This window comes from Giraffa tippelskirchi, chromosome 6, assembly GCF_054371585.1.
Source record: "Giraffa tippelskirchi isolate mGirTip1 chromosome 6, T2T-mGirTip1v1.2.pri, whole genome shotgun sequence".
NCBI classification, from domain to species: domain Eukaryota; kingdom Metazoa; phylum Chordata; class Mammalia; order Artiodactyla; family Giraffidae; genus Giraffa; species Giraffa tippelskirchi.
Window position 1 is genome coordinate 130718792 of NC_137280.1, and position 24550 is coordinate 130743341.

Sequence of the window (24550 nt, forward strand, 5' to 3'; positions counted from 1 at the left end):
CCCTGTCCTGGCCATGTCTCCAAAATTCAGACCTTCCCTGGTGGCTCAGTGCCACCAGGGACCACAGAAACTGTGGTCAGAGACCACACTGCACCAGAGACCACAGAAACACTGAGATTTCCTTCTCTAATATGATCCTTTGTTTCTTCTGATACTAGTGGACTTTTCAGCTTCCCACTGTCATGGAGTATATCTGTGGGGACTGTCATTTACTATTAATAGTTCCTATCACATTCAAGAAGCCACAGATGCCTTCTAAAGGGGTTGGGAGCAAGGGACAAAGAGAACTTGATCTTAAGCCAGGTACAGGATTCTGCTTATATTTACATTTATCTTGGATCTAATTACTACGTGGTAAATGCAGCATAATAAGGTCACTTTGAGATGAAAGAAAATATTTTATTGCCCGTGAAAATACTCTGAATCTAAGGCAGTTTTGGAGGCTCAGTGCAAACACACGTTCAAAATAAAGCAGAATGGATGGCTAGATTTGCTCTTATCAAAACCTAATGCTGCTTTGAATTTTTTCAAAATATTTATCAATCTTTCTGGAAACTCCTGATATCCAAATGGAAGACAAGATGGGAAAAAAAAGGAGAAAGGTAATGACATACACTGATCACCCGGTGATGGTAAGGCATCCTGCCAGTACCATCAGCACATTACTCTAGTTTAGAGCATGACCTCTGTGAGGAGAATGCAAGATGAGTTCTATTTCACAGATGTTGGCTGAGACATGGTCAGAGCTTGAGCCCTTTCTTGGAGGTTCTGTAACGTGGTGTTAAAGATCACAGACTCTGGAGTCATACTGAACCTGGCTGAAAAATGTGACTCTGCCTCTTAGTAGCTGTAGCCCATGGGCAAGTAGCTTCAGCTTTCTGAATCAAATGTCCATGTCTGTAAAATGGGGAGGAAAACGGTATTCAGCCCGTAGGATTTCTATCGGGCTGCGGCGAGATGGGGCTTGCCTGTGCCTAGCTGCTGCTGCTGCTAAGTCGCTTCAGTCGTGTCCGACTCTGTGCGACCCCATAGACGGCAGTCCACCAGGCTCCGCTGTCCCTGGGATTCTCCAGGCAAGAATACTGGAGTGGGCTGCCATTTCCTTCTCCGGTGCATGAAAGTGAAAAGTGAAAGTGAAGTCGCTCAGTCATATCCAACTCTTAGTGACCCCATGGACTGTAGCCTACCAGGCTCCTCCGTCCATGGGATTTTCCAGGCAAGAGTACCGGAGTGGGGTGCCATTGCCTTCTCCCTGTGCCTAGCAGGAGGCTGAAATGAGCCTGGCTTGTAGAAGAGACTCACACTAAATCACTCACTGCTTGTAAAAGCAACCAATCACCCTGGATAACAATGTTGCCCTCAGATTATTCTGTATAGAACCTTGAGGTAGGAAGAGGGAAGCAGGCAAAGAAAGAACTTGCAAAATCAAATCAGAGAACTTTGGAGTTCTCCTCAGCAGTCATTATGCTAGTGGTCCTCAAGCCTAGCAGATATTCAGAACTGCCTGGAATACAGCTGAGAACTATGGGTAAATCTCTTGGTCCTGTGCTTGGAGATTCTGAATTGGCCAGCTGGGGATGATTTAAGACATTCTTAAACTCTGATGATCATCCAGATTGGCTGAACCATGGTCTAAACCCATGTATTCTTTCTGCTCCAAATCCCCCCTCCCCCCAACAAAACAGAAACCTCACCTGTGCCCAAGGTTCCAGCAACTTCTACCATCTACTTCATTGTTGTTGTTTTTTTCTAGCCTCTGTTTACTCATATTTTGGTTTATTATCAACTATTCAGATGAATATATCAGGCATTCTATTTTGTACAAGAGGCAGAATAGTAGAATGGATTTTAGAATCATAGAGACACGAATTCAAGTCCAAGTACTACTACTTACTAGTGTCTGATCTCAGGCAGGATATTTAACCAATCTGGCTTTGGGTCCCACATCTCTGAAATGAGGTTTATTTTAGTACCTACATGCATGTATGCATGCTCAGTTGTGTCCAACTCTTTTGCGACCCCATGGACTGTAGTCCTCCAGGCTCCTCTGTCTATGGGATTTTCCTGGCAAGAATACCAGAGTAGGTTGCCATTTCCTTCTCCAGGGTACCTTCCTGACCCAGGGATTGAACCGGTGTCTCCTGCATTGCAGGCAGATGTGAGCCACCTGGGAAGCCCATTTTAGTACTTACATTACAGGTTTACCTTGAAGATTAAAGTAGCCAAAGGAGCATCTCTGGAAGACAGCAAATGCTAACAAGTGCCTGCTGCTCTTGTTGTTATTTCAATGGAAGTAGTTCTTTTGTCTCATTGAATATTAGCCAAAGAACAGGACAGGGACAACAGGACGTCTACAACCATCACCCCCAAAAGGCAGAACATGTCAAAATACCAAGGCTTGGTGGGGAGGGTAGTGCCTGAGATTCCTGTGGAGTGCTTTCTGATCCCATAACTGAAACCCCATGATACAGACTGACAGAATCAGATAATGATGGCAATCAATAACGATAACAGAAATGATTATTTATTTTCATAAACACAGAGTATGTGCATCCCGCTGAGTTACACACATCACATGCCAGCATCCACTTGCAGGGCAGTCAATCAATGGGGGATCGCAATATCCCCCTGCGGAGACAGAAGGGGGGATGAGCGGAGGTTGAGAAATTACCCACCCCAGAGTGACACATTCACAAAGTTAATCTAATCCAGGGGCCGTCCGGGTGCCATTGTGAGCCTGTGAATATGGAACAGCCTTGATTGATTGTGCACTGCAGTAGCTAAACACTTCATTGTTACTTCCAACAAATATAAGGAAAGGAAGGCTGAAACTGTAAAAGGATTGGCTCCGAAGCCCCCAGAGCGGCAACAAACCACAAAGTGAAGTCTAGAAAAATTAAAAATGGGTAAGGGAAGACTGTATCTGTGTCCTAAGAGGCCTCTGTTGTCAAAGTGTAAGCCCCAAATGAAAACCTAAGGCGCTGATGCTGAGCCTGCCTCAACCAATAATTTGCCCCACCATGGGCCTGGGATTACCCATTCTCCCAGAGTGAGCATCACCACAGTTATCACAGGGGCAGCAAGAGAGCACAGAGGCTGTGTCTAGACAGAATGCATCTGATCCTCAGTTCTGCCTCCCAGAGCCTCAGATCTTCCTCTTTCTTGTGGAGATAATCGCATCCAGGTTATCAGAAACAGGGAACTAACAGTGCATGTCCTGCTTGACTCCCAAGATCCTTGGAGCATTAAATGATTACCGTTCCCCCCACCCCTCGCCCACTGTCCAGCATGAAAGATGCATCCTGCAAACTCTTTCCTAGTCTTACCCCTCTCTCTTTCTGTTCTTCCTCTGAATGACCATGGTGATATTCTGTGCTTTTCTCTGGATGCTTACCTGATTTGGTGTTTCTCAAAGTCTGACCCAGGGATCACCTGTATCAGAATCCCCTGGGGGCGGTTTCTAGGAGGGAGCTGGTCAGTAACGACATTGGGTACAACTCAGATATTTGTAACCAGAATTCCTAGTGATGAGGCCAGTGACTGTGTTCTAAAATGTATATACAAGTGACTGAGGGGCACTGTGTTTTGAAATCCATTGCTTGAATTAATTTCAGGTTGTAGCCATTTGTAATGCTCCCCTCCTTGCCCCTGGATGACAGAGAGTGTGTTTCACTCATAAGACCCACTTTGTAGTATGTACTTCATACAGTGCCTGGTGCATAGTAGGCATTCAATAAATAGGATAACAAATTGAAAAGTTCTACGTGTTGATGTTATTATTCTCACTGTCGTCTAGATCAAGGACCATGCAATAAATAGTTCTGTACGATGGTGACTGGGCAGGAGCTATGGGATCAGACAGACCTGGGCTCTATTCTGGGCTTTGCCACTTATCATCTATGAGGCCGATGCTTATCTCCCTGAGCTCCTGTTTACACTTCTATAAAAAGGGCATGATGCATAAGCCACAGGACTGTGATGACGAACAAACTGTAAAATGTACATAAAACTGCTCAATGCAGAGTCTATCACTAGGAAGGGCTGAATCAGTGCAGCTGCTTTTATTAGCAAACTTAAACCAGTGGTTTGTTTAATCCTTTCCCTAAAAAGCAGCCCAGGCAGTTTAACTAGCTGCTTCACCAAAATGATCACTTTTGGGGAAAAAAGTGTGTTTAGCCAACCTGTTGAATCCCATGACCTATTAGCAATAATCCTCAAGATTCAGAATTCAGAGCTGGTGAATGCCCATGCCTATTTGCCATGGTGCCTTAGACAATGGCTAGGAGGGTGTCTAAATCACTGCCAATGGGATGTGCAAACATTAGAGTCATTTCAGGTGGAAAATGTTAGTCCAGGAAAGTCACACAAATGTGTGTGTCCTTTCTTCAGCAAGTGGTATAGGGAAAGCTGGACAGCCGCAGGTAAATCAATAAAGTTAGAATACACCCTCTTGCCATACACAAAAATAAACTCAAAATGGCTAAGACATGACACCACAAAACTCCTACAAGAGGTCACAGGCAAAACATTCTTTGTCATCTTTGGCACAAATCATACCAGTGTTTTCTGAGGTCAGTCTCTCAAGGCAACAAAAACAAAAATAAACAAATGAGACCAAAATAAGCTTATATATACAAGCTTTTGCATAGCAAAGGAAACCATAAACAAAACAAAAAGACAAACTTACAGAAAGGGACAAAATATTTGCAAACGATGAAACTGACCAGGGCTTAATTTCCAAAATATACAAACAGGTCATACCGCTCAACAACAAAAAAACCAAAGAACCCAATCCACTGGGCAGAAGACTGAAACAGACATTTCTCTGAAGAAGAAATACAGATGGCCAATAGGCACATAAAAAGATGCTCAATGTCTCTAATTATTAGAGAAATGAAAATCACAACTATAGTGAGGTACTATCCCACATAGGTCAGAATGGCCATCATCAAAAAATCTACAAATAATAAATGCTGAAGAGGGGGTGGAGAAAAGAGAATCCTCTTACACTGTTGGTGGGAATGTAAATTGATACAACACTATGGAAAACAGTATGGAGGTCCAATAAAAAACTAAAAATAGAACTACTATATGACCCAGCAAGCCCATGCCTGGGCATGTACCTGGAGAAAACCGTAATTCAAAAGACATAAGCACCTCAATGTTCACTGAAGCACTATTTATAATAGCTAGGGCATGGAAGCAACCTAAACATCCATCAAAAGAGGAATGGATAAAGAAGATATATATGTATATGTATATACACAATGCGGAGAAGGAAATGGCAACCCACTCCAGTATTCTTGCCTAGAAAATCCTGTGGACAGAGGAGGCTGGTGGGCTGCTGGTCATAGAGTTGCACAGAGTCAGACACAACTGAAGCGACTTAGCATGCATGCATGCATTGGAGAAGGAAACGGCAACCCACTCCAATATTCTTGCCTGGAGAATCCCAGGGACAGAGGAGCCTGGTGGGCTGCTGTCTATAGGGTTGCACAGAGTCGGACACGACTGAAGCGACTTAGCAGCCCCAGCAGCATATACACAATGGAATATAACATATACACACAATGGTATACACACACACACACACATATACATACAATGAAATATTACTCAGCCATAAAAAGGAAAAAAATGTGTCATTTGCAGAGCCGTGGAGGGACTCAGAGAATGTTATATACAGTGAAGTCAGAAAGAGAAAAATAAATATTGTGTATTATTAACACATTGGAATCTAGAAAAAATAGTACAGATAAACCTATTTGCAAAAGAAATAGAGACATAGACACGGAGGACAAACATATGGACGTTTGGTGGGGAAAGGAGAGAGATAAATTAGAAGACTGGGCTCGACATACATACACTACTATATATAAAACAGATAACTAATGAGAACCTACTGTTTAGCACAGGGGGAAAAAAGAAGGTACCATCTGTAGGACAAATATTAAGTTAACCTTAAAAATGCATTTCAATATACAATAAGTGCAGACAAATATTGTTTGACTCCACTTATATGAGGTATGGATGGAATGGAATATTAGTCATAAAAAAGAACAAAATAATGCCATTTGCAGCAACATGGATGTATCTAGAGACTATGTGACGTAAATCAGAAAGAGAAAGATAAATACCACATGATAGCACTTACATATAGCATCTAAAATATGACACATACGAACCTATCTATGAAAAAGAAATGATGTAGGAAACAGATTGGTGGTTGCCAAGGGTGGAGGTTTGGCGGACGGATGCAGTGGGAGGTGGGTTAGCAGATGTAAGCTTTTATATATGGAATGGATAAACAGCAAGGTCGTACTCTATAGCACAGAGAACTATACCCAATATCCTATGATAAACCATAATGGGAAAGAATATAGAAAAAAGAACGTATATATAACTGAATCACTTTCTTGTTCAGCAGTAATTAACACAACATTGTAAATCAGCTATATTCAATAAAAAATTAAAGAAAGTGTGCATCCTGAACTGACAGAACTAGTCACGGGCAGAAGGCATGTGTGTAAAAACATGATATAATTTAACCTTTACTCTAAAAAATGGCATATCTATTGTGTGCTCAGCTTTCAGCCGAAAAACCTTTGCAGTCATCACTCTTGCCCTCCACTTCCCCCAAAATGTAGCTCATACATTAAGAAAGCTTTGCCAAAGAATTTCAAGAGTCCCGAATAATGAAATTCCCCTGCTCTGAAACCATGAATTAGTATTTTCTTAGGACGCAGCTGTAGGGAATCATAATGAAAAGCATTAGATTTGGGGTCAGATAGACTAGGTTCAAATCCCAGCACCACCACTTTCTATCCTTGAGATTTTGAGCAAACATTTACTGAGTCCCTAGCATGTGCCTGAGCTCCAGCAGAGAAGACGCATGGTTCCTACTTTCACGGAGCCTACGTTTTAGGGAAGTGGGAGGGGAGGCCAACAGTGGACAAATGATATACCTGGCCAGGAAAAAAGCTAAGACTAAAGGGGCAGTGGTTTTGGTGGGAATGTAAATTGTTACAGCCACCTATGGAAGACAGAATGGAGGTTCCTTATAAAACTAAAAATAGAGATGATATATGATTCTGCAATCCCAGTCCTGGGCGTATATCTACACAAAACTATAATTCAAAAAGATATATGCACTGCGGACTCCTTTTTGAAAAAACTTGTTCTATTAAGGCACTTGTTTATTTTTATTGATGCACAGCCAATTCACAATGTGTTGGTTTCTGCTGTGCAGCAAGTTGATTCAGTTATACGTACGTATACATTTTTTTGGTATTCTTTTCCATTATGGTTTTTCAGAGGATACTGAGCACAGCTCCCTGTGCTATACAGTAGGACTTTGTTGTTTCACCCCTTACTTTTTGAAGTAGTATTCCCACACCCATGGATCCTCTGCCTGCCTCCTAGGGCTCAAAACTGAAACCTTCTCATAGGCTACAAGAACTTCAGTGCTACTGTGCTTATCCAAATTCTACCCAGCCTCCAGAAGTTAACATAATATTATAATATTCATAATAAGAGAGGATTATGAGAAGAAACGAAGAAAAAAGGGGCAGGGTAAGGATACTGAGAGTGAATGGGAAGATGTGAGTGTGCTGTTTTCCCTACAGAATTCTAGGACAGTTTCTCTGAGAAGGTGGCACTTGAGCGGAGAAATGAAGGAGTGAGGCTTTGGATGATCCAGAAAGGATAACAGAACCTATGGAGAGAGTCACTGTTAGGACAAGATGGTACAAGGATATACAACCCAGCATCTGGCCCGTAGTAAGCACTCAATAAACACGGCTATTATTATTATTAGCTATAAGGAATATCCATTAGAAAGCCTGAGTTCATTACATCCCCTTCATTTTGCAGGGGGGCTGGTTATGGCAAGTCACAGGTTGGGAGCCCACACCTTCCAGACTCAATATTTGTATCATAACTGGTTCAAAAGCACATTTTCACCTGGCCTGAGTTTCCTCAGCAGCCGAGCCTAAAGAGGGAAATAATAACTCCAGGTTCATTCTGCATGGACACACGCGCTAAGTGTGATTTCTCACCACCCAGCTCCCCTCCTGGGCTAATTAAATTACTTCAACTGTGAGTTTCTGCTGCCAAGAAAGGGCCTCCTAGCTGTGGGTTTTGGGAAGTCGAAAAGAAGGGCATGGAGACTCTTGCTAAGTAGAACTATGTAAGACCTCAACATGAGGTCAGAGGTCTGGAAATGTGTGTGCATGTGCGGATGAGAGAGGAGAAAGGGAGAGAGAGACATACGCATAATAACAGCACTGATTATTAAGAAACCATTTAAAGGCCCAATGTCCATGTCCAAGTTGAAGAATCATAGCTCCTGATCTTTAGTCCCAGCTTGGAAGTAGCCAGGTGACAGACACTGGGTAAGTCATTTTCCCTCTCTGAGGCAGCATCAGGTTGAAGGGTTCACGGCCCTGTAGATCAGGGTTTGATGCTTAGCCTTGCCTGGTCTTGGTCATCTTCCTGAAACTCTGTGAAGCTCACAGGTTCAAAAGAATTTAACAGTGAACTGTACCTCATGAAGTAGCCAATGCAGATGCAGTGTGCAACATGGCATACAGTCAGTGCACAATAAATACTAGCTCCCAGCATCTCTACCTGCCAAATACCAGGCCTTCCTCACTGACTGGTCTGAGATGAATCAGGGAGTTAGGTAAGCAAACAATTTGTGATAAAAATTGTATTTTACAGCTTATAAGGTGTTATTATTAAACTCTCATCATGATTATTACTTTGATGTTATAATACTGCGTAGGAGATACAGGGTTCATAGAAGTGCTTCTCATAGTCTCTGTGGGTAATCAGTGAGTGGATTTGAAAGGTTATCTTGCATGAAAAAAGGAAAAAAAAATAACCACACTCATACTATGAAAAGCTGAGCCTCCCAGCACTGAAACATAGCAGGTTCATTACTCAGTGAGGATTAATTAGCTGTCAGGTGTTATTAAATATTCTCACTCTCAAAATCTACATAGAACTGGAAACTATGAAAGTGAACGAGAGGTAATCACAGGACAGGGAAGGGGAAAAAAAGCCACAATTGCTGGCAATGCAAATTTCAAGAGCAGAGCATGTTAGTAAATTATGGTCTGATTAATATCACATCAGCTTATTCTCTGTTTGGAGTCACTGTTCTGAAACGATGATTTTCAGAGTTGCCTTGTTTTTCTTCTTCTACCACTGGAATCAGAGAGAAAGAAGGCTGGCCTTTTCAGTGTTTGCACTGAAAGAACGCTGAGTGTGGATGTTTACACTGAAATGAGGATACTTGAAAGCTAGGAAGGTAGATGAGAGTTTTACAATATGATAGCAAATGCATTTCGTGAGTTGGTATATTAACTGTTGAGATGATTGAAAAGTAACAGAGGCTCATAAAAAACTAGAGCCTGGAAGAGCCTCAGAGATGCTAAAAGTCCAGGGATAATATATCCCTTTGTCTCAATCACCAGGGACTCATGATAAAAATACTGATCCCTCTGGACCCCTCAACTTGCTGCAGAGGATCACTGGGACTGAGTCCTGGGAATCTGCATTATAACTGGCCCCCACGGTTGCAGGACCACTGTCGTTGTGGAGTCCTCTGTTCGGTAACTTAGAAACTAAGTGTGGAGAGAAGAAATGTGATTCATTGGCCCAGGGTAGTTCACTGGCCCACAGACAGTTAATGAGACACAAGAACCAGAACTGGGGTTTTCTAAGTCCCAGCCACTTGTCAGGGTCTCCTTCCATGTTTGATATGTACAAGTCCACTTTATAACATCATTATTCTGGGGACAATCTCTGTGCTAGTGAAATTTACAGAGTCATTCTTTCCTCTTCATCACGGGAATGGCATTCTCCTAGAGGCTAAACAGATGTACGAAATCTCACTGGATGCATGGACAACAGGAATTCATAGTGGAGCCTGGAGGTGGCACCTGAGAAATTCCATCCACAAAGCGAACAAGGGCAAGGTAACATCTGGGCAGAAGTTCACGTTATAAACTCCCCAGTGGCCCCCGATCCATTTCCCCTATAGGATTGCAAAGTCTTGAGGGGTGAAATACTGTCTTACTCTTTCTGTATCACCAGCATGTGCTTGCCACTTAGTAGATGTCAGTCAATACCTTAAGCAGTGAAGACAATAGTAAAAAATTATATGAAAAGGAAAATAGGAATTTTCTCAAACATGTAGAAGACCTACACTAGGGGGTAATAACAGCCATGAAAATGCTGCTGATGAGAGTAATACTAAACCATCAATACTGAATCCTCACAACAATCCCAGGAAGTAGTGACCATCCCTCATCCCTGTGCAGATATGATATGGCAGGCACGAGGCGCTTAAGTGATGTGTCCAAGGCCCCAGCCAGAGAGGAATGGAGCCAGAATTTTATCCCAGGACCGACCGACTCAACGTTCATACTCTTCACTACTCTGCCTTCGGGTCTCCAAAACCTCTGAGCAGTTAGAGCAATGAGCCAGTCTGATAAGCTGGATGTCCATGGCCATTCTCCATGTTGAAGGCACAGGCAGACAGGAGGAAACAGCCACCAATGTTTGGTGGCCCAGAAGAAGCTCAATAGAAGAGAAGGTATCAATTACTATTGCATACACGTGCAACAGCCCAGTTCTATAGCCAGCAAAGAGTGTGCTCAAAAAGCATCTATTGAATAACAGATGAGCAAATGAATGAATGAATGAACAAACCAACAGGCCAGATAATCATGGAACTCAGTGATCATTCAGTTCCCACGTCTGTCTCTAAACGTAGGGAAACAACCCTCTTTTTCCCACAAGTACTTCTGTGTCTGGGCTTCCTAGGTGGCTCAGTGGTAAAGAATCTGCCTGCCAATGCAGGGGACATGGCTTTGACCCTTGGGTCGCGAAGATCCCCTGGAGAAGGGAATGGCAACCCACTCCAGTATTCTTGCCTGGAAAATTCCATGGACAGAGGAGCCTGGTGGTCTATAGTCCATGGAGTTGCAAAAAGAGCTGCACATGAATTAGCTACTAAACAACAACAACAACTTCTGCATCTCTTTTCCTAGGTTTTGGTCTTTAGTACAGCTGCTGGCATCTGAAAGCACATATTTTACCCAATTCTGGAAGTTGCTTAGAGCCAGGGCTGGTCTCAAAACCTGCCTGCTTTACCATTCACATTGAGCATTCCAAAACTAAAGTCATCACCCAGTCCTAAATCATTTTACTGTTTATCTAGAGGGCCATCCTTTAAAAGTCAGCTTTTAGAAATCCGTTTCTAACACCATTTCCCTGCCAGACCTATCCTGGTCTCCCAGAACCAAACATAATTTCTTCCTCCTTTGATCAAACTGTCGCTCTGATTCTCACTGCATGTATCTCACTCTATGTAGTGTTATAAACATTTACATATTAGTCCTACACATCCTCTTTTCTTACCAGACTGTGCACGTCTGAATGGCAGGGAGGAAGCTACCTAGACTAAGAGTAGAGATCATTTCTAGAGTATCAGCCATGGAGTAAGGGCTTTCCATCCATACTGCATTTTAGCCTTAGAAGTCCACACGCAGTAAGGTACTAGGTTCACTGTTTTACAGACAGAGAAACTAAAAATAACTTGCATGACTGAAGTTCAAAAAGAGAATGTGACAGGAAATGCTACTTAATACTCTGCAATGGACTCTATGAGAAAAGAATCTAAAAAAAGAATGGATATATGTACAACAGATTCACTTTTCTGTATACTTGAAGCTAACACAACATTGTAAATCAATTATACTCCAATAAAAATTAAACAAAAAATGAAAAAGGAACGTGACTATGTAAGTGGCAGAATTCGAACCCAGTCCTGTGCCTGTTCGATTTAAAAGTTCCTGTTCTGCATCACAAGATTTCAACTTCCCATATGAGTAGTCTCATCCCTGTACCTTGAAGATGCTCAAGATGCTTTTAATGATGCAAACAGACTGAGGCTAGGAACATAGTAATGTATAGTGGTCCTGTGGGCAAGTCCTTGGTGACAAAAGGAAATGCGTGGACTTATAGTCATCACAGTTTGGTGCCTTCTTGCTCCTTCATCTGCCACCAGAGACTCAGGTAGCCTGGGTTTCTGCCTGATCTCCCTCCCTCACACCTGAGAACTGTAACGTTCAACAGCAGCCAGTGTGTGGCCAAACTTCCCCGATCCTTCCCCTGACCCTGGTTGCCAAGAAGACTGAAAGACAGTTGTGCTCACCCGCAAGGTGGTGATGGTGGCAGGATCTCGCAGCCGGCCCTCCTCATCTTTCAGATTGTAGCCTTCTGGCCTCTTATCACGCTCGCTGACTTTCCACAGCTTCACAGTTTTATCTGTGGAGGAAACCACAATGACAGTGAGAGTAAGCTCGTAAAGAAGTCTATTTTGTTTTTTGGTTTTTTTTGCAGGATGGGGATGGGGGTGGTGGGGCAGGGAAAAGTGGAGGTCAATGGACGGGACTGCTATGGAAGCTGGCTCATGTCAAGGACTACAGTGTGCACATCTCAAGGTCTTTGAGGGCAGAGTTCATGCTTCCAAACAAAACCATTTATTATGCTGAGAGAAATGGCTTCCCTGACAATGGACTGTTAAAGCTATAGCTTACACGTTAATTGGGTTCATTCAATAAAAATATGTCCTGAACCTTGAATAAGAGTGGCCACAACACATATAGAATTAATGATGTAACCATGTTCACACTTGCCATGGAGAATTCATTCAATGTTCACAATAACCCTGAGATGTAGGCCCAAGGATTGCATCCCCCCTCGCTAACACTGTCCCTAGCATGACCCAAAAGGCCCTCCGTGACCTGCACCCCTATGCATGCCCTCCGTGGCCTGCATCCTCATGCTTCATGGTTTCACTGACCACCCTACTCCCTGCCACCTCTCATGCTTCTGCCACCTGGCTTCCTTACAGCTCCTTGTATGGGCTAACCCTACTCCTGCCTCTTGCACTAGCTTTTGCACTAGCTGTGCCTTCTGCCAGGAAAGCCCTTTACCCTCTTTTCACAAGATTTGTTCCTTCACTTTGCTTTCTCTGTTTATGTCCCAACTTCAGAGGAGCCTTTCCTAATTAACCTACAGAAAGATGTTTCCCTCCCCATTCTCCATCCCCTCTTCCTGCTTTATTTTTCTTCAGAGTACATTTTACTGCCTAGCAACGTAGTTATCCTGCCTTCCTCGCTAGAACATAAAATCATCGAAGACAGGGATTCAGTCTGTCGTGTTCCTAACTACACCTTCAAGCACCTATGACGGTTGTTGTTGTTCAGTTGCTCAATTGTGTCTAACTCTGCAACCCCATAGACTGCAGCACGCCAGGCTTCCCTGTCCTTCATTATCTCCCGGAGTTTGCTCAGACTGATGTCCATTGAGTTGGTGACGCCATCCAACCATCTTGGATGTTCAATAAATATGGGGTGGATGAATGAATGCATCTCATTTATACAGTGCATCTTGCTAGCAGTACTCAGGGAAGTAACATGAGAAGGAGATTCATCTGAATGCTTTCCCCTTTCAGTCTCTCTTCTGAGTCCCCTGCTGGAAATGACTTTTCTCACCTTTATACTGTCCCAGGACTTTATACCACTTTCTGACCCCTGTCATTCTCTACAGCAAATAAAACAGAGGTGAGGACTCGAATGCTCTTGGGAGGTACTCAGTGCCAGGGGAATGAGTGAAAGGGTTGGGGTCTCAGGAGAGCTGGAGGTGGCATGCCCCATTTGTAGGCCTTCCATTCTATGTTGTTTTTTTTAATTTAAGTAGAGTTGACTTACAATGTTGTGTTAGTTTCAGGTGTACAGCACAGTGATTTAGTCATATATATATATTCTTTTACAGATTCTCTTCCCTCATAGGTTATTACAAAATGTTGAGTATAGTTTCCTGTGCTGTACAGTAGGTCCTTGTTTGTTACCCATTTAAAATATAGTAGTGTGCATATGTTAATCCATTTTTTAAGGAAACATATTTGGGTCAAATAGATCATGCCTGACTGCATGCCTTTATAAGCCCTTCTTATCAGATCCTGCGTTCACTATCTATTCTCACTTCTCTCCTGGATGGCAGGGACTCCGCTGCCTCCTCTGTGTCTTGCTCTGTGCTTACACAGGGTGGCTTTCAAAGCAGACAACCTTGGACCGCACTCCCACTCCAACTCCAGCCACCATGTGGCTGGGGACTGGGATCCCCACACAGTAGGTGCCTAACTGGTCTTGGAGTGACGCACAAATGAGAGAAGCAGACAGGGCAGGAAAAGGGTACAGAACAGCTAGTTCAATTTGAATTGCAGAAATAGGAGTAATTTTTTAGTATAAGTATGTCCCTAAAATTCCAGTCTTACAGACAGAGATACTTAACTTCTCTATGCCTCAGTTTCTTTATTTGTAAATCGGGGAAAGCAAATATCTTTCTCATGGGGCTCTTTGAGGATTAAATGGAAGACTGCATGTAGAGGGTCTAACCCAGTGTTGGCTTTCTAATAATGGTTCACAGATGGCAGCTGTTGTTGGCATGAGGAAACTGGGCAACTATTCTGCAATAATAAGATGTTGCCCTGACAGCATGAGCTGCATCCCATGATGACATCAGTACCTCCTATTTCCTCTCTGCAAGGCTGTCAGGGGAGGAAAGCTACCCCTTTACCCTGCCTGTGTTAGGATTTCCTAGTTTCTCTGCTCCTCACCGTTCCTCTGCAAGTGCCCTGCCCTCAGCAGTCTGAAGAGCACCAACCACATGCTGAAGTGGGCTTCCTGCCATAATCTGGCTATTTCAACAGAGAAGGGCCCCTGTTTCCTAACACGTGAGCATCTCACAGGCTGGTTTTGTCTGCTGGCACAAGTCTGCTAAGGGTAATATCTGTGCTTTCAGCCTGGCTTGTACTAGGACAGAAGGCAAAGAAGCCTCTCCTAGATGCTGGGTTGAATTTAGAACTTTCTATCAATGCTCTTCTGGTCCTCCTCTTCCAGAATACAGACTGCATAATGACCTGTTTTTTAAGGTGGGAAAATGAAACTTGGGCCATATTTATATAGTCACTTGATTAACTACTAATCAGAGATCAGAGTAGATTAGCTACTAGAGCTTAGAAGAACCCATATCAGTGAATCTTAGTACCAATTATTTTCTATTGCTTGGCTTTGGAATGTATTCCATCCTAATGGCAAGACAATTCTCATATTTTTCTTATTATGAATGATAAATTACTATACTGAGAAAGAGAGAAATTAGAGGTAAAACATAAAGAATAAAAATTCTTAAAATCCCTCCAGTCCAGGACCACCATTATTAACCACCATTATTAACAGTCTTCAATACAGTTAATAATACAGTTACAGTTTGCAGTATTTTTTCTATGTGTTTTTTGAAGAGGGGTACAAACCTATAATAATATCATATAGATTTACATTTCTCATTTTATCATAAAACTGGTACATATAATTGTAGAAAATGAAAATGAATATAAAAGTAAAAAAGTAAAATAAAACTTTCTCAATTCCACTAGACAAAGACAACTATTATGAAAATTTTGTGTATATCCTTATATTATATTGGATGCAGAATTACATAACTGCTTTTAACAAATGTAACATACTATACATAGCTTATACTATGCCTTTCCCCCAATCATTTATCTATTTATACCAACATCTATCTCCACATAATGTATAACTGAGAATTAAAGGTCTAGGAATGAGAGACATTAATAAACTATAGAAAAGTCATACAATGGAATACTATGCAGTCATTGAAAATGTTACAGTATTTTAGGAGAAATATTTCACAATTACAAACATATTCCTGTTACTAAGTGTTATACTATTAAATTAAAAATCTGGTTGCAAAGTTATAGAATATGTCTCATTTTTGGTAAGAAACAGATTTATCCATGTCACTTTGCTATTCCTTTTAAGAAGTCATTAATAGTGGTTCTCTCTGGACAGAAATGCTTTCCTTATCTTCCCTCTGCTTCTCTGAATTTTCTAAATTTTTTACAATGAACAATTGTTACTTTTATAGCATGAAAAACAAATTAAGTATACCTTTTCATCTGATCATAGGTATTATGATAGAAGTAGACATCTAAGTACTCTTGCCTGGAAAATCCCATGGATGGAGGAACCTGGTAGGCTACAGTCCATGGGGTCGCTAAGAGTCGGACACGACTGAGCGACTTCACTTTCACTTTTCCCTTTCATGCACTGGAGAAGGAAATGGCAACCCACTCCAGTGTTCTTGCCTGGAGAATTCCAGGGACGGCGGAGCCTGGTGGGCTGCTGTCTATGGGGTCGCACAAAGTCGGACACGACTGAAGCGACTTAGCAGCAGCAGACATCTAAGTAAAGTAGTATGTCTTCAGCTGGTGAATAATTTTAAGGTCTAGCTTCGCAACTGAATGTTGGTTTTATTTTTCATTAAAAACTGTAAAGCTGGGACTGTATTCTAGCAGAAGATTAAAAACTGTACCCAGCTATAATGAGATAAGCACAATTTTTTTTTAAAGATAATTGATGGTGAATTCAATTCAATTCCCCATGGTTAGGATGCCTGGAGTCATTCTTGACTTTATTATCACAATTTTTCTTGACACAGTATCTTGAAGCTTTGTGGATAAAAAAGTCTGAGAAACACGTGGCTGATACCATGAGTAATGGCTTTTTCTTTCTTTCGGCTGGCTCTCTGAGTAGTTTATCATTACTTGTGGCACCTTTAAACACAATCTTATCATCTATCTTCATTTTCTCTTTTGTACAGTAATTCCGATTGTCTTCCATTAATTTTTGCATGTTAACCTATTTGGCTTAAGGGGAATTCTCAACCTCAATATTAGTATAAAAAAGAAAATCACATATGAGCATGGGGATTTGTCTTCTAAGAATCATTTTGAGATGCTGGTGGCATATGAAATAGCATCCCAAATGGGAAGATAATATCCTTGTTAATCAAAAAACTATTTAAAAACTCAATTAACAGAACATTATGCTATATAATTAATCTTCATTGCATTTCACTGGTTTCTTCCCCATCCCCCTACAAAGTAGTTAATATGTCTTTTACGTCTTTGACTTCTATTATAATAATCAATAGGCTAAATTTCATAATACAAAGCTAGCCTAGAGAAGATAATCAGATACTTTTTCTCTGCCTGAAGTAATTAAGTCAAAATCATCAGAAGTTTCTTCCATTCTAAGTTGTGTTGAGTCTGTTGAGCCTTTGAGTAAAACTTAAACAAAACTAAAAGAGAAGAACTTGAAACAAATTTACTTTTGGGATATCAAGATCAGAAGATCTCCTGGAGAAGGGAATGACAACCCACTCCAGTATTTCTGCCTGGAGAATCCCATGGAAAGAGGAGCCTGGCGGGCTACAGTCCATGGGGTCCCAAAGAGTTGGACACAACTGAACAACTAACACAAAAATGTAAACAAAACAATAAATACAGTTATGAGAAAGAATTAAATTACTTGGAATCTGGAGGAACAAATGAGTGGAGATCTGGTCATGTTGAGATAAGCTATGCTTGAATAACCCTATGCCGGCTATTTCAGAACCATTACTTTATAGATTTATACACTGGCTTTTTACATTTGAGGGATTTGGGAGGTTCATATACATTAAAAACTTTCCCTCTTTTATCATAATATTAAAATAAAAATTGTAAGAACCTAGAAAAAGAAAACAATAAAAGTAACAAATTGACAAGTCACTCATAATGCATAAGATTACTCACGAAAAATCTTTCAGTGTGTTTCATTTCAGTCTTCAAAAATGTTAATAGAGGTTTGATCATTGTGTATACACAGTCTGCATTTTGTTTTACCTTGACATATGAGCATTACCCTTTCTTAATAAATGCTGGAGACAGGCAAAAAGCAAACCCAATGTTTCTTGATTTATACTTAAATGTATACTATTCAAAGACTCACACAGAGGATGATGACATAAGTCTCTCTCCAGCTTATTTGTTTGGCAGAGGGTATTTAATTTGTGTGTACTAATCCTCTTAATTGTTATGCTATTCAATTAGCACCCTTTTGTATTTGATTTTATTCTGAATTGTTTTGAGCATAGATGGCTTCTTTCAAGTAGGGTATTAAAAACCTTTCGAGTTGGTAATTCCACTGTGTAAAGGCTTAAAGATTAGTATAGAATCGAGTTCTCTATGCAATCCCTAACATCCTCTCTCTCTGATCCATTTATATCAATTTCCCCCCAAAACAATAAATGATGTAAGAAAAGTATGGAGGGAGAAAGAGAAGAAACCATTACTTGATCCATTTTCTGATGGCGACCCTGGGTTGGGAAGATTCCTTGGAGAAGGGAATGGCTACCGACCCCAGTATTCTTGCCTGGAGAATTCCATGGACAGAGGAGTCTGGCAGACTATAGTCTGTGGAGTCTCAAAGAGTTGGACACGACTGAGTGACTTTCACTTTCTCTACTTTCCTTCCTCTCTTCTTGACCTATGTTCCTAGTAGGGAGCTTGCTTGTGTCAAAGACATCTGCTTTCCAAACCCCCAAATGTATTCAGGGGTAATAACTTCTACTGAGTGTGCCAAACAGATACAGACGGTGTGTTTCGTTTTCTGAAACGTGTTCCCAGAATAACACTCAGTGAATCTGAAGACAGGAAGTCACATTCCAAAAACACCTGGAAATAATCTGCATTTGTCAAAAACTACAGATAACAAGTCTCACAGAATTCAGTCATGAATTTGTTATTTTGTTTAAAAAGAGTAAGTACAATTTACTGAGTTTCTATTCTCAGTCAGGCATTCCGCTAGGCATCTTGCAAGTATGGTTTCTAAGTTTTTCAACAGCCTGCAAAGTAAAAAGGAAAATGGAGGCTAAGAGAGATTGAAATATACGGTTTGCTGACTATATCTCTGAAAACACCAAACAAGGTAAGTCACCTTCACATACCATTAGTAGACAGAAGGAAGTAGGCTGCATTCTGCTGAGGGAGCCATCTTATTTTATTGATTTTTTCTTCTATCTCTAAACTTTTCAGGTAATCGAACTCAGGTTCATGGCTCTGGAATGTGCTGTAAACATTGTATTCACCCCTACGATGAACCTGATTTTTACTCTGTAGGAAGGGAAAAAAAACACATACAACAAAGATTAAATCATGTAAGCCAACTGAAAATTCATCAGTTCCTTCTTTTTTTTGAGCAGGATTATGAGAGGTGGGACAGGCAGACCATGTCTGAGTGGGCTGAGGGCAGGACTATGCTGACCACAGGTTGCTCTTTAGCTCAGTGGCCTCATGCCATTTGACTGTGCACCCCTGGTGGTAAATACTGGCACCTCCAATATTTACATATTTTTATTTATAAATTATATACATAAACTGCTGCATGGACATAGGGTGTACATCATAAAATATACGTAGAAATAGAAGTTGAAGTAGGGCATGAGTTTTTTTTAGGTGACTGTGCTGCATGGCATGCAGAACTTCCTAGGCCGGGAATCAAACTCACACCCCCTGCAGTGGAAGCATGGAGTCTTAACCAGTGGACCACCAGGCAAGTCCCAATAACATGATTTTAAAATCAATAAGTGTTCTAATATTTTCTGTGTCCTAATCGATGTCTTGGAGTGAGTCATCCAATGCTGATGTCCATATAGATGCATATCAATCCTTTACCAAGAACACAGAGCTGTAGCATCTGTACTCCTCACTGGTCTTTTACAACTCATCAGATCTTCACAGAATCTCTGGGAGGTGCCCAGGGCAGGGAAATGGACCAAACAGGCTTAGAGATGTTAAAATGACACGCAGCTTATTAGGATCAGATCTCTCCCTCTCCTCTTCCCATCAATGAGTAACAAAACAGACATGAGGGCAGAGAAGACATGCAGATCATTGGGAGAACTGTTGAGACTTTACACTGGCTTTCTCTTAGCATCGATTATGCAAAGTACACACAGCAGGAACTAAACAGATGATGAGAGAACAGAACATGAAGGGGGGGAGTGTGTGGAGAAAGGGACAAGAGAAAGAAGAAAGGTGGACAGGAGGAAAAGAGGGTGTGAAAGAAAGGTAAGAAGGGAAAGATGGAGGGGAGGTTTGCATTTTAGGATCTTGTGACCAAGAGCCTCAAGATTCAGGCTTGGGAAACGGTGTGCACAAATTCAAATCCAGGTCTTGTTAGGCATCTGTCATAGATGCATGACTCTTAATTAAAGGCTTAAGTTAAAAAAAACATTATACAGAGTGAAGTAAGCCAGAAAGAAAATCAACAATACAGTATACTAATGCATATATATGGAATTTGAAAGATGGTAACGATAACCCTATATGCGAGACAGAATAAGAGACACAGATGCATAGAACAATTTTATGGACTCTGAGGGAGAAGGTGAGGGTGGGACGTTCTGGGAGAATAGCATTGAAACATGTATATTATCATATGTGAAACAGAACACCATTCCATGTTCGACGCATGAGACAAGGGCTCAGGGCCGGGGCAATGGGATGACCCAGAGGGATGGGATGGGGAGGGAGGTGGGTGGGGGGTCCAGGAAGGGGAACACATGTAAACCCATGGCTGATTCATGTCAATGTATGGCAAAAACTATTACAATATTGTAAAGTAATTAGCCCCCAACTAAAATAAATAAATTTATAAGAAAAAAAAAACAAAAAACAAACTATTTCTGGGTGGATACTGGACATTCAAACCCAAGCCTCAATTTACTGATAGGTGATGGTACTGAGGCCCACGTGTTAAATGTACTCGTGAGGGCATTGAGGTTCCTTGAGCAAATTCTACAGGATGGTGTCACTTGAGCATCCATATACAGGAGTCACCCACAGGAGCTGAGAGGAGATCTGACTTAGATGTTGCCACATGTCTGTGTTTCTCAAGTTCAATGTTCATTCAACCCCAAGCCTTGCCACAAAACTCAACGGTGAACTGCATGTTATTATCCTCAACATTTTTTCCTTATTGAACAAAACCAGTCGCCTTTGGAAAATGTGTCCCCCTCCATTCTACTAATGAATCAGGCTTCCCAAATATTTCAGTAAATTAAAATAGGTGAAACCTATAAATAGCTAATGGGAAACATAGAATGGAATATTACTGGCAACATACTGCCTTGGGTAATTTATGCTAAACAGCTCCTCTGGTTTCTCTTTTTCATTACTATGAACCTAATTGGATTAAAAAAAATTGAAGAAGAAGATTTAAAAATCAATTTTAAAAGGACTTTAGAGCCTGACATACTTGCTCCTGTCCTGTTTACTGCAGAAAGAGCTAGTCCACCTGAACAATAAATTTTTAAGAGCTTTGATTTGCTACCATCCAAATCAGACTGTCAAGTGTGTGGAGTATGTGCCAGACCAATTAGCAGTAGGCAGCTCCGGAAAAGCAGGAAAAATTCCAGGTCACGAACAGCTATTAGTTTCTACTTGCCAACCACATTTTCATGTTTCCAAGGCCAATGGAATAGGCTGGGTGCCTGAATTAACGCTGAACACTTGAATTCATACAGAACCCTGAGGGATTACCATGCCCTTATAGAAATTAATTGCAAATAATGTGCAATTACCAAATATATCACCTCTAAATGAGACTTCCCTTTTTGGAGGGGAGATGGAACACAAATGGCTTTGAGGCACAAAGCAGGCTTTAAATTGCTAGGGAAGTCTCTTGTGAAGCCTCCCTCCCACACGGGGGGCCTCCCGCTACGCTGCACCGGGTGAACCTCCGAGGCAGGCAGTAGCAGATGGGAGAGTCACTTGAACACAGATTGGCCTGCTGTAAGCTTCAGGACCATGCCAGGGGAGGCCAAGGAAATCAAACTGGGCCATAATTCTGTTCTGACAGAGCAGAAGCAGACACCCCCAAAAAACTCAATTTATATAAAAAAGAGAAGCGATTCCTAGTAGAACCCAAGTCTCAGGAAGAAATGGGCTTTTCGAGATTCACTGGGAGTTAATGACTTCTGCTTGGAAGGCATAGAGGATTCAGCTGCAGGGAACTTCGTGTCATCCATAGTAAAGTGTGGCCTTCCCAGGCGATGCTGGTGGTAAAGAACCCGCCTGCCAACGCAGGAGACATAAGAGATGTGGGTTTGATCCCTGGGTCAGGAAGATCCCCTGGAGGAGGGCATGGCAACCCACTCCAGTATTCTTGCCTGGAGAATCCCATGGACAGACAAGCATGGTGGGCTACAGTCCATGGGGTCACAAAGAATTGGACACGACTGAAGTGACTTAGCATGCACGCACATAGTAAAGTGTGAGCCACGTTCTTTGCTCAGATGTCATTTTCTGGGATTTCACTTGTTTTGGTAGAGGGAGCTACATTTTCTTTTCTGACTCAAGTTATCCTTTTCACATCTGTTGGGGAAGGGTTGTATCTTTTATCCCAGGTATTCTGTTAGGAGTCCCTGAATTTCTAAATTCAAGAGAGTTAACCCCACTGAGAAAGGAGGTGTTACACTCTACAAGCGCCTGTGGAATTTTGCAGATCCAGAGAAGTGAGGTCGTTTTGAATGTGCAGTACCCAGGACTGGAAAGGAAGACCTTGTCCAGAAAAGGCTCTCATTCCAGGTGCTTTTGTGAGCCTGTGCAACTGTTGATGTTAATGACTTTTTGACAGTTTTTAGTTTGCAAGCCAAGCAGCAAGGTTAAGGGCGACACGTGAGGATTAGGAAACAGTGGGAAGCCTCCTTTAAAAAGAAGAGAAAATGGGCATTTTGCATTCACTGCCACTTACCTCCTGCTCTCGTTGAAATATTACAACCCGACCCCCCTTGTCCCCTGTCGCTAGTAATTCTCCCGTGTGGTTGAATTCTACCGTAGAGATAATGTCAGCTGAAAAGAAGAAGACAAAGGCAATTTAAGTAACTGCACACTTACTTTCAAACGATAGATAATAGACGTACTTTTCTGTGCATTTAAGGGCTTAGGGCTTTATCTCTGCAGTGGAATTTACAAGGATTTTATGTCCTGTATTTGAAGTAGCACTAGAAGTGGCACTTGGGGAAGTAAATTTCCTAGGTGCCCACACTGCACCGTGGTCTCTAGGAACAACTGGAGAGAACAAAAGGAAAAAGCACATTCAGATTCTTTTGTTTTGGGCAATAGAAAATGAATTTCCTTATGGCTCAGGGAAATGGCAGTTTTCTTTGATAACTTCTACCAATCACAGATTCTTTTCCCACCCACGGCCTTCTGCATCCCCCTTTATTCTACACCAAGAAACTTCCCCAAATGGGGTTCAGTTGTGGAATCTAAGTGAGGACTGAAGGCTGATGAGCAGGGCTGAAATGCTTGAAGCTCAGACTTCGAAATGAAGGGACACAACTTGGAGGAACCATCAGGGAAACTCCAGGAGTTGGAAACTCAAGGAGGAACCCTGGAAATGCTCCCCCCCTTTTCTGGTGAGCCCACCACACCCTTCTGGAAGAGCAGGGCTTTATTGCAACTCGAGGAGAAAGGTGCTGAGAAAACAGGGTCACGAAGTCAGAGGGGAGACGGAAATTTGTACTGTGTATCTCAAAACAGAGAAAATACACAGGCGCCAGGAACACAGATCACAGATAATTGCTGAAGGAATGCCAGCTTGCCAAACTTTCTTCAATACTGGTTATCCCTGGAGGGACACGGACAGGTAAATTACCTATGATTGGATTTATTAGGGCTATTTTTAGAAAAATGTCAGAGGTTAATTCCTCTGCAATTATTCCCCCACAGGGCTCCAACAATCACTACCAAGAGTGCAAATGAGTTAAAAAAAAAAAAAAGGAGGCTGGGGAATTATGACTGTGGCCTTTGACAGACGTACATTCTGAAGATTGTGTCCATGTAAGGAAAGCGAAGGGGAAACAGTGAGCTGGAAAACTAAGGCAATTACCCCTGAATAATTCAAATCTCAAATCTTACTTTAATATCATCATTTTAGGATTTTCTTTATATGCCCGATTGATTCAGGTAAGTAGTGTGAAATTCTCCACTTTGCTTCTAACTGTCCTTTTCCATACATGAAAACATTTTGAATAGTCATTCTTTGTGCAGAAGAAAAAAGAATAAGGCATAACCTATAATCACTTTCAAGCCAGGCGCATTTAAAAGAATAATTCATGATTTCCATTCTGGCGTCTTAGATGACTGACCCCAGTGGTAGCAGGTTCAAATCCTACAGGGCCATGAGGGAATGGGGAGTGAAGGAAATCAGGTGAAGTAGGAAGCTTGTGTCTCCTTATTTTTTGGAAGTGTTTTGTTACCTTTATTTATTCCTTGTAAAATTAGTCTACACGGAATATATAAGCAAATATAATAAACTAGTTTTCAAAAGAAGAGTATAAAATATAAAATAAGTATTTAAGATAAAAAATAATTTTGCATAACTATAGAAATAGGGTATACATAGATATATCAATGCATAAGCATATTGACATATAGATGCATTTTTTTTTTTTTTTACCACAGATACTATTGATTTTATTGCTGACAAGTGGCTACTTGGCTCAAGCCAACTGTGACTATGAAATATTACCTGTGTTGCTAGATATTCTGATTTTT

General features: G+C 41.5%; 1 protein-coding gene across 41 annotated transcripts in view; it reads right to left on the reverse strand.

Annotated features, from left to right (window-relative positions):
• The window catches only part of PPP2R2B (protein phosphatase 2 regulatory subunit Bbeta), a 764919-nt gene that overhangs the window by 124308 nt on the left and 616061 nt on the right, over positions 1 to 24550 (reverse strand). For all 41 annotated transcript variants that reach the window (XM_081505075.1, XM_081505076.1, XM_081505041.1 and 38 more), the window contains 3 exons: positions 22743 to 22840; positions 18934 to 19099; positions 12227 to 12339 (listed from right to left, as the gene is read on the reverse strand). Coding sequence is in view for 32 of the 41 variants with exons in the window: in XM_081505041.1 (XP_081361167.1) it covers positions 12227 to 12339; positions 18934 to 19099; positions 22743 to 22840 (377 nt within the window). In the remaining 9 variants the exon portion in view is untranslated. The remainder of the gene's footprint in view (positions 1 to 12226; positions 12340 to 18933; positions 19100 to 22742; positions 22841 to 24550) is intronic.